This window comes from Sorghum bicolor, chromosome 9 (assembly GCF_000003195.3).
Source record: "Sorghum bicolor cultivar BTx623 chromosome 9, Sorghum_bicolor_NCBIv3, whole genome shotgun sequence".
NCBI lineage: Eukaryota > Viridiplantae > Streptophyta > Magnoliopsida > Poales > Poaceae > Sorghum > Sorghum bicolor.
The window spans coordinates 3938855-3948945 of record NC_012878.2 but is presented as its reverse complement, the minus strand read 5'-3'; the positions used below and the strand labels follow the sequence as shown (position 1 = coordinate 3948945).

The window sequence follows — 10091 nt, the reverse complement described above, 5'->3', positions numbered from 1 at the left end:
GGCCTTTTAGTTTTGGGCCTGGGAGCACGCGCGGGCCCTTCATATCTACGCCAAGGTCAGCAAGTCTGCAACCGGAATCGGGGAAAGCAAACTGGCTGACGACAGGGTAAGTACCAAAAAAATTGATCACCATTATTTCTAAATGAATCACCAAATTTAAACTGGCTGACATGCAGGCCCATCATATCTACGCCAAGGTCTGCAAAACTGTCATGTATATGCAAAGAATCAAATAGAGGATAGATTATTAACATGGTACCAACATTTTTTTATAACTAAATCGCAAACCTTCTTGATTGAGCTATGATTGTGACAGTTATTTTTAAAATGTATGATGCTACGTTAATTCTCTGAAGTATAAATTGCTTGATTGAGATATTATTATGGTAGCTATTTTTAAATATATGATGCTATGGTCAATTCTCTGAATATGTACGTCCCGTTACAACGCACGGGCATATTTCCTAGTATATGTAAAAGCAGAGGCAGGAGACGACTGATGTGAGAATCTAAACAGAAATTTGAGGCAAGATCATTGAAAGAAATCTTCAGATTATTTTATTATGGATCTCATGAACTTAACCAGATAGAATCCTTGAACGATTTGTTGATATACGGTTTTTCCGGTAGCATCCAAACCTCCTTCTTGAGAGTTAATTGCCATGTGCACGTTGCCAACTGACAAAGTGATTTATAAGATGAATGCGTGCTCAATTGCTGCAGAGTGTCCTTCAAGCCAGGACTTGTCGATATGTACCAGCTCCAATCCCTCAGGAGTGTCTGACTGTCAGTTGAGGCAGATAGTAACAACATAAGCTATGAATTTTTCAGATGAACACAAATTCATGTAACTGCAGGACTGTAGAGGATCCCAGTAGGATCGAGAGATTTTACCTTCATATTCAGCAGAAAAGTTGTGTGGCAGCAATACCGAGCATCTCCTGAAATTATTAAAATGAATACTAACCACTGAAGCTGAAGCGAACAAATATACAAATTTCGAAAGTACTGAAATCAGTTCATCATGAGAAGAGCTATGCATGGGGACATACCTTCCATTTCCCAGTTGTCAAACTTAACCAACCAGTTACTTGTACCCATCGCCATCGGTGATGTAACAAGTCTGTCCACCCATGCCCGGAACTTCTTGCCTTTTTTGTCACCATAGCATGAACGCAGTGCATCAATGGATGCATGAAGAGAATGCTCCAATCCACAAGGACGAATAATTGTTCCATTCAAATGCTAAAAAAATTAAGAAAAATCATCAGCTTAAAGTTTAAAGAAAGCACAAGAAACAATGAGGCAGGAAAATGCACGTTTTGTCAGACAACAAATTACTAGTACAAATCGATCAGATATTACTTGTAAGACATTATGAGAGAAATGAAGATATGAGGAGGAAAAAGGCACATTTTGTCGAACAAATCAAGAGTACAATATGATCAGGTATTGTTACCTTCTGCACACTCCAACTTGAATTGTCTACTTCACAAAGAGCTTACAGATATGAAAAGAATGATGCCAATGAACCTAAAAACCAGGTTACTCTAAGAAATTAAACAAGGGGAGTACTTACAGCAATGCTTTTCAAGTACTGTATTACTGATGAGGACTTTTCAACTTCGCCCCTCCGCCACTTCTCGTAGATAACGTAGAACTTGACCACCAAATCTGCAGGATTGATGATACTTAACTTTGGATGAGGGAGTTCAAGATCCCTAGGAGAAACATTGGGTCCTAGTTTGAAGTGTCCAATAGCTTGCATGACACCGGCTGCACATCTCTTAGTGGAATGAATTATCTTGGGATTGCACATGGCATTTTCTTCGCGCCATTGAAGAAGCTCCTCTTGGGCATTGCTGACCTGAACATGGTTTCAAAAGGATGATTGCAACATCTTCACTAATGAACTTTATCCTAGAGCTTAAGTAGCTCTTCTGCGAATTACTGACCATAACGCCATGGACTGATGGGACACTGAATAATTCTGCATCATTTCCGGAGTCACCACAAACAAGAATATTGTTGGGTGCTTTCCTCTGTAAAGTGAACTTGTTCAGCAAATACTGAAGAGCCTGCCCCTTTCCTGCACCTTGCGGCACCACATCAATAAGCACACCGTAGCTGAAGATTATTTTTACATGTATCTGTTCACAGAAAAAAAGAAGCTGAAAATTTAAAACAAAGCTCTACTGGCGAATGCCTCAGTAGTATTAATATAAGAAAAGGTATTTTCTGCTATATCAATAGAAACAGACACTGTCGGTGCCTGTTCATTCTCAAAAGAAATATTAATGTAAGAAAAATGATTTTACCCCACGTTTCTTCAAGTTGTGAGGAAGAGCATGCATTACTTCCTGAGCACCTTGCTTGTCAACCAAAAATGTAACCTTATGGGGACCCTGATCCTTCTCTGGCTGTATCCGTACAGAGGATTCAGCTCAGCATCTAGCACAAAACAAAAGGCGAACATGATCATGCATGCAACGAGATAGAAACCTGCCTCAGGCTTCAGCTGAGGGAACTTTGCCGCCTCCTCGACGACGATATCTCGGTCCCAGTTCCTGTTCAAATGCTCCTCCCAGTCAGAATCGCGAACCATGTCGGTGCCATAAGCTATCACAGTCCCCACAGACATGATGGTGATGTCGGGAGTGATCAGAGGCTTGTTTTTCCTCAAATCATTGTAGCTGATAGGCGATCTCCCGGTTGAGAAGATCAGAAGAGAATCATGGGAGAACTCGGCCTCCCAGAGCGCCTCAAAACTGAGCAAGGACAAGTCTTCTGGATCATCATGATCAACCTGCATGTAAATGATCCAAAACATTGAAGAACACAGCATGGTCTGGATTCATCAGAAATGGAAGGTTTGCGCACCATGGTCTGATCAAGATCCGAGACGATCATGAGGCGGGCTGAAGCGTCGAGCTTCTCCATTGAAGCTCTTGCCAAGACTTCTGGCAGGGAATGTTGGGTGCTTCTGCTGTTGGGTTCCCTGAATGAACATGGCAAACAACAGAAATGTGCTCCTCGTGTATTCTTCACCTACCCTTCGGTCAACCAGTGGCCAGGTCTTGTTTTATGTTCAGAATGAAGAAGAGAAGGTGAATATGACTTGTGCCTGGAGGAATTAAGGCTACCATTGACAGCGATTGCGCGACGCAGTAATTTGGGCACATGGACATGGACATGGTCATGGACCAAGCTGATAAGAATTACAGACAAATGAAGCTGCAACTTCTGGGAATGACCATGGACCAGGTTAGGCAAATTTGCACACAGCTCTTCTTTCTTTTTTTTCCAGGTATCATAGTTAATTGTCCATAAGGACTCAGCAACAGAGAGGTAAGAGGTCACATTACTGAATCATGGGAAAATCCACAGACAAATTTGAGGCAAGAGCTTCAACTAATTTATGAATCTCATGAAATTCATGAGAAGGGATCATAGAACATATTTTCTTGTACATGGAATTAGCGAGCATCGAGACGGTCTGGAAGTACATTTTGATTCTATCTGGACTTGGAACAAAATATGTGTTATGACTATCTGTGCTTCACAAGTGACTAATTAACCTACAAGATGAACGTGTGTTCGCTCCCTGCAGAGTGTCCTTCAACCCAGGTCTTGTGGATGTGTGTCAGCTCCAAGCCCTCTGGAGTCTCAGGCTGAGTTGAAGCAGATAGAAATAATTAAAACATACACTATATATACAGGTGCACAAAACTAAGCAACAGCAGAACGGGAGAATTTACCTTGATATTCAGCAAAAGAGTAGTGCGGCAGCAATACCGAACAGCACCTGAGAAATAGTAGGAGCATTAACACTGAAGCTCGAATAAAAGCAAATGAAATACTGAAGCGCAGACCATTCAAGGATAAAAAAACAAGGAAAATAGAGACATGGTATGATAAATTAAAGTATAAAACATGCCATGAAGATACATGAAAGAAGTGGCAACTACTGTCATGGATTAAGAACCACAATCAATTTATCATGTGAAGCGCTGAGGGCAGACCTTCCATTTCCCAGTTGTCAAACCTCACCAACCAGTTACTTGTACCAATTGGCGATGTAACTAGTCTGTCCACCCATACCCAGAACTTGGTGCTTTGTTTGTCCCCATAGCAAGAACTTAGAGCATCAATAGATGCATGAAGAGAACGCTCCGATCCAGAAGGATGAATAATTGTACCATTCAGATGCTACATAATAAAATAAAAGATTATGTTAAAGAAACTTCAAATAATCGAATTTGACTATTTAAGGAAGCAAAATGTGTATTTTCTCAGACAAAAGACTAGTTGTATGATTTGATCTCGAATAACTTCTGAAGAGAGAAAAAAGACAAATAGATCTCTGAAATGTGTAATTACTTTGCTGTTGTCCACTGTATGAAAGTGATCATGATAAAAAATAGTGGACATTTACAAACAAAAACCAAGTTACTCTTAGAACTGAAAATAGGAAGTACTTACAGTAATGCTTTTCATGTACTGCATAACTGATGATGAATTTGGAAGGTCACCCCTCCGCCACTTCTCATAGAGAACATAGAACTTCACCACCACATCTGCAGGCTTAGCGGTGTCTGCCTTTAGATAAGGGAACTCAAGATCTCTTGCAGAAACATTGGGTCCTAGTTTGAAGTGTCCAATAGCTTGCATGATACCGGCAGCACATCTCTCAGTTGCATGAATTATCTTAGGATTGTCCCTTGCATTTTCTTCATACCACTGAAGCAGCTCCTCTTGGGCATTGCAAACCTGAACATGATATGAAAACACTTTGGTAAGCTTATCAGAGTAGCCATTGTCACCAATGAACTTCAGTTGACAGTTTCAAGGGAACTCGTTGTGCACTGAATCACTGACCATGACTCCATGTACAGATGGGACACTGAATAGTTCTGCATCGTTTCCAGAGTCGCCACAAACAAGAGTATTCTTTGGTGGTTTCTCGTATGAATTGAGCTTATTTAACAAGTACATAAGGGCCTGGCCCTTGCCTGCACCTTGTGGTAGAACATCAAGGGCCTCACCGCTGCTGTAGACTATTTTCACATCTAGCTAATCACAGTTAAGGAAGCAGAAAGTCAGAACAAAATATGCCAATAAGTGCTGCTCCAGCATTAAAAAAATGTGGAAAACTGAATGAGAAATCTAGAAGGCATGCATGTGCCTTACCCCACGTTTCTCCAACTTCTGCGGGAGATGATCCATTACTTCTTGAGCACCCTGCTTGTCAACGAAGAAACTAACCTTATGGGGACCCTGGTTCCTCTCTGGCTGCATCCATAGATAAAAAGGAAAATACACATTTCTAGTTCAGGCATCAAAATAGGACTAATAACCAGCAAAAGAAATGGTTGTAGCAAAGCAACTGGACATGCCTGAGGCTTTAGCTGAGGGAACCTAGCTGTCTCCTCAACGACAATAGCCCTGTCCCATTTATTGTTCAGATACTCCTCCCAGCCAACGTCGCGGATCATCTCTTCACCGTATGCTATCACGGTTCCCACAGACATGATAGTGATGTCTGGTGTGATCAGAGGCTTATCTTTACGCAAGCCCTTGTAACTGATCGGCGTTCTTCCAGTCGAGAAGACCAGGAGAGAATCTTGGGAGAACTCGGCCTCCCACAGCGCCTCGAACCTAAGCAAGGACAGGTTCTCTCGATCCTGATGATCAATCTGCGAGTAAGTAAATAAATAATCCGTAAGTTTGAGAACTGATGATCAGGTACACCGTACACACAACTGAAAATATGATCCAGCTCATACTGAATCTGGAAAATTAAACCAAGGTCTGAACTGAAACACGCACCATCGTCTGGTCAAGATCGGAAACGAGCATGAGGCGGGCAGAACCGTCGAGCCTATCCATCTGGCAGACTGGCACAACTCAGCTGTAAAGGAGCAAGAAGAAGGAGAAGAATGTGATTTTGACTGTACACTTTCCTGAACAAACACGGCAAACACAACACAACACAGCAATGTGCTCCTTATTTTTCAGCTGCCATTTGGTCAAACAACTGATAAAGTCATGCTTTGTGGTGGCAAAAAGAAGAAGTAAATGGATGACCAGATTACATCGACAGGTAGTATCTCCTCCCACCTTAATATATACACTTCGTTAGAAGCCACTGTACGTCTGTACCAGCATTTGTTTTTTTTGACAGACAGCCAGGGCCAACCATCCACACACACAAGCTACTGTCCTACTGGCTACTTATAAGTGATAAGGAAGGCGAGGAGATAAGCATTGCTGACTGCTGAGTATGTATGTATATGTGGAATATATAGGAAACTCTATGCATCTATCCATAGCAGCCGGGAACGGAGCAATACTTTATAAATGTTTTTGGTACTATGGCAACGTAAATGTTGTCAGAAAATGGAAACGTGAATGTTCCTAGAACGAACGAGGAACATATGGGCCATGTTCCACGTTTCCGGCTGCTAAGCAACTATCCTCCCCACCCTCACACACACAGCACCCCATCACCCCCATGTGAGATACAAGTAAACAGCAAGATCGCCATCTAATGGCTGCGCAAGCTTTTGGCTTTGCGCAGAGCAAGCAAACAAATGCAACCGTGAGAAGAAGGAACCATGCGGCGGCGGCGGCGGGCGAATCTGGGCGGCAGTACGGGCCAGATTCAGGGGCGCAGGTGAGATCGCGCAATGCGTTGGTTGAGCGCGAGGATCGAAGTCAACGATGGAAAGAAAGAAAGAAAGAAAGAAAGAAATCAAACAGCCGCGCGGCGCGCATCCACACAAGTAGTAGATGGCAAACGGAGGTTGGAGTAATGGGAAAGGGGAGGACTTGCGGAGGGTAGGTCTCTCACCTGAGTCCAGCAGGGGCGGCGGCCGGACGGACGGTCGCGGCGCGGCGCGGCGCGGCGTGTGGCGGCTTTCGGCCGGGGAGAGGAAGAATCCTCGCGCCGCTGTTCCGCTGGACTGAGGGAGGGAAGTGGGCAAAGAACAAATGCTGCTGCTGCTGCTGCTTGGCGCTTTCCATTATCATATCAAATATCAAACGGAAACTAGATTATCGCCAAGTGGAGAATATGGCCAATTTGCGCCCATAAACTTTTACTTCTTCGCACTAAGGCCTTATTTACTTCTACCCTAAAACCCAAAATTTTTCAAGATTTACCATCATATCGAATCTTTAGACGCATGCATGGAATATTAAATATATATGAAAATAAAAACTAATTGTACAGTTTGGTCGAAATTTACGAAACAAATGTTTTAAGTCTAGTTAGTCTATAATTAGACAATAATCACTATAAACAAACGAAAGTGCTATAGTGTCATAAAAATTTTTCGTTTGGAAAGTAAACACGGCCTAAAAATATGTGTCCATTAGAATATAGTATATCAGATGGCGCTTTGACTAACAATCGACAAAAAGAATATATACTCTCCACATCCCGAAATGATAAGAGTAATTAGTACGAGAAAAAAATCAAAATCAAACTTTATAAATTTTGAGTAATAATTATTTGAACTATATATAGGTTTAGGGCATAAAACTTCTGTTAATAAATTTGTATTTTCAAAAAATGTTATTGATTCTTTAGCAAACAACAATAAATTAATGTATTAGAAATTTAAGGTCGTCGGAATCTTTTATTTGACTTTCTTTTATTAAAAAAATTACGTTTGTTGGTTTCGGAACAGAGTGAATGTTATCTTTTTGTATAAAAAAGGGAGTTATCTCACTTTTTCATAGATGGAAGAACTAATATTCGAACTGTTTGGTTGTGTCCTCCGTAACGCAAACGGAAATAAAATAAAGCTGGCGGCATTACTGGCGGGAGAGAGATTTGAACTAATCCATTTACGTTAACGTTACAGTGAAACGAACCAAACACTGGATTCTTGGATGGTTTAGTACGTTTGTCTTGCCTAGTAGAATAATCTCTTAAGTAGTTTTATAGGATCGTACGCTGGACTAGAATTTAAACCAAAAAAATGGGAGAAATTAAACCAATTTCTCAAGAAATATTTTTTAAATAAATCATATATATCCCCACTAAACTAGACTAAACTTATTTTCTTCACGTTACGTGGGCAACCTATTACAATACATATGACAGCCATCAAAGAAGCACCTCTTATGAATTATGATGTTTTCAAATCCACCACCTACTAAATGTGTGTTTGCTTCGAGACTAGCAAAGGTGTCTAACCAAGACATCCATCTCAAAAGTCCGATTTTTGAATGTCTACTGGGGCCTTGTTTAGTTCCCTAAAAATTTTGCAAAATTTTTCAGATTTCCCGTCACATCAAATCTTTAGACGTATGTATGGAGTATTAAATATAGATGAAAATAAAAACTAATTACACAGTTTGGTCGGAATTGACGAGACGAATCTTTTGAGCCTAGTTAGTCCATAATTAGACAATATTTGTCAAATACAAACAAAAGTGCTACTATTCCTATTTTGCAAAAAAAATTTGGAACTAAACAAGGCCGGTGGGATGGATTTGCTCGACCAAAGCATTCTAGGCCAGAGTTTGAACCAAACAAGCCCTAAATAAGAAAGGGGTCGGGACAACAGAAACTATGACATGAAGAAATAAATGAGCCACATATAATAAAATAACAATATACGTAATTAGTATTTGAACTCAAAACTATATCACCATCATTAGTTAGTTGTTAGGTGTTTAAGCTCTGCAGCTCTCTATAGTCGAGCGCTTCATACTTAGGACATATTTGGATACTAAGTGCTAATTGCTAACTAGCTAATATTGTTAGACAAAATTAGCCTTAGCTTTCAAACAGGGGCTAATAGGTGGGTTAATTTATTAACAAGATCTCTAACTAGTTATTAGCCAATTACCTGATCAAATTTAACTATTTTTTCCTAGTTAATAACTAACTCTAGTTTTTTCAAACATGCCTACAAAACCATACATCATGTTTATCCGTTGGAGATTGAAATGGACAGATCGATCGGTGGGTCACAAGTCACAATCGAGCATGGACAAACACCACAACCGGCACAACTTTCACAATCGGTGCCGCACTTTCCATGCCCCTTCCTGCCTATGAATAGTACTCCTACGTACTACTACACATGCAAATGTCACGGTACCATTTGACTTGACGTCGACCTCACAAAAGCTCTGCTGGGACCCACTCATCATTGGCTGGGTACAAAGATTGAGGTCCTGTTGGCCTTGTTTCCAAAATTTTTCAAAATTCTTCAATACATTAAATTTTGCGGTACATGCATGAAACATTAAATATAAATAAAAAATATAACTAATTGTATAATTTATCTGTAATTTGCAAGGCGGATCTTTTAAGCCTAGTTAGTCTATGATTAGACAATAATTATCAAATAAAAACATTAACTACCTAAACTTTAATATCTTCAATCAACACCCCAATACTCCTGGCCACAGCAGCGCGTTCAAAGTGTCAACTCAGACAAGTCACATCTGGATGCCGCTCGTGCTGCTGTACTCGCTTCCTAAAAAAATCGCTGCCAATCTTGAAACAGCAATGAAATGACGAAGCTTCCAAGAAACAGCTTTTTGTCGTCTAGATGATGATGACACAAATGGGCCCAATTGTAATAGCCGTTGTTTGGAACTTCGAATACCCCCTGGATTGGATCGTGGAATCTCATTGTTCTTTTTAAAAACAGTAGATAGATTATAAGTTATTAAGGCCTTGTTTAGATGTAAATTTTTTTTTAATTTTGCTTCGTTTGTTTGTGGCAAGTATTATCCAATCGTAGACTAACTAGGGTTAAAAAATTCATCTCGCGATTTACAGGTAAATTATATAATTAGTTTTTACTAGCAAATATGCCCGTACGTTGCAACGGGAGAAAAAAGTAACATAAAAATAAAACTCTAGATTTATCATCAAACTATTTTTTATGTTTTCAAGTTCCTCTATGCCATCTCCAGCATATACATCTTGACGAGCATCAATCCTGTCATCTTCATGATCTATAATATTGCCAACTATTAGCCGGGCTTGCCCTGTGATGGTAGATTCAGGTGTGGATTTGATGAGAGACTCGTTTTTTCTTTTCTTTTCATGGTAGGCTTCG

General features: G+C 40.4%; 2 protein-coding genes across 3 annotated transcripts; both read right to left on the bottom strand.

Annotated features, from left to right (window-relative positions):
- On the bottom strand, positions 245 to 3264 carry LOC8075958 (probable sucrose-phosphatase 3). The gene is made up of 8 exons (XM_021447003.1): positions 2881 to 3264; positions 2459 to 2806; positions 2319 to 2420; positions 1956 to 2150; positions 1580 to 1867; positions 1053 to 1245; positions 895 to 941; positions 245 to 784 (listed from the first exon to the last, which is right to left on the bottom strand). The coding sequence occupies exons 1-8, from the start codon at positions 2938 to 2940 to the stop codon at positions 692 to 694; spliced, it is 1326 nt and encodes a 441-aa protein (XP_021302678.1). The 5' UTR covers positions 2941 to 3264; the 3' UTR covers positions 245 to 691.
- LOC8069481 (sucrose-phosphatase 2) lies at positions 3393 to 6997 on the bottom strand. 2 transcript variants are annotated; one of them, XM_021447000.1, is made up of 9 exons: positions 6854 to 6997; positions 5830 to 5911; positions 5397 to 5696; positions 5191 to 5292; positions 4879 to 5073; positions 4483 to 4770; positions 4023 to 4209; positions 3759 to 3805; positions 3393 to 3671 (listed from the first exon to the last, which is right to left on the bottom strand). In XM_021447000.1, the coding sequence occupies exons 2-9, from the start codon at positions 5887 to 5889 to the stop codon at positions 3579 to 3581; spliced, it is 1272 nt and encodes a 423-aa protein (XP_021302675.1). In that variant the 5' UTR covers positions 5890 to 5911; positions 6854 to 6997; the 3' UTR covers positions 3393 to 3578. The 2 variants fall into 2 exon arrangements, with proteins under 2 accessions (XP_021302675.1, XP_021302676.1); XM_021447001.1 differs by lacking the exon at positions 6854 to 6997 and adding an exon at positions 6121 to 6749.

Excerpts from the sequence above, each read along its gene's own strand:
- LOC8069481 (XM_021447000.1), bottom strand. The coding sequence starts at position 5,889 with ATGGATAGGCTCGACGGTTCTGCCCGCCTCATGCTCGTTTCCGATCTT. Across the intron at positions 5,697-5,829 it reads CCGATCTTGACCAGACGATG|ATTGATCATCAGGATCGAGA; the intron begins GTGCGTGTTTCA and ends ACTTACTCGCAG. Across the intron at positions 5,074-5,190 it reads AGAAGTTGGAGAAACGTGGG|CTAGATGTGAAAATAGTCTA; the intron begins GTAAGGCACATG and ends AACTGTGATTAG.
- LOC8075958 (XM_021447003.1), bottom strand. The coding sequence starts at position 2,940 with ATGGAGAAGCTCGACGCTTCAGCCCGCCTCATGATCGTCTCGGATCTT. Across the intron at positions 2,807-2,880 it reads CGGATCTTGATCAGACCATG|GTTGATCATGATGATCCAGA; the intron begins GTGCGCAAACCT and ends ATTTACATGCAG. Across the intron at positions 1,246-1,579 it reads AGTACTTGAAAAGCATTGCT|CATTTGAATGGAACAATTAT; the intron begins GTAAGTACTCCC and ends TAATTTTTTTAG.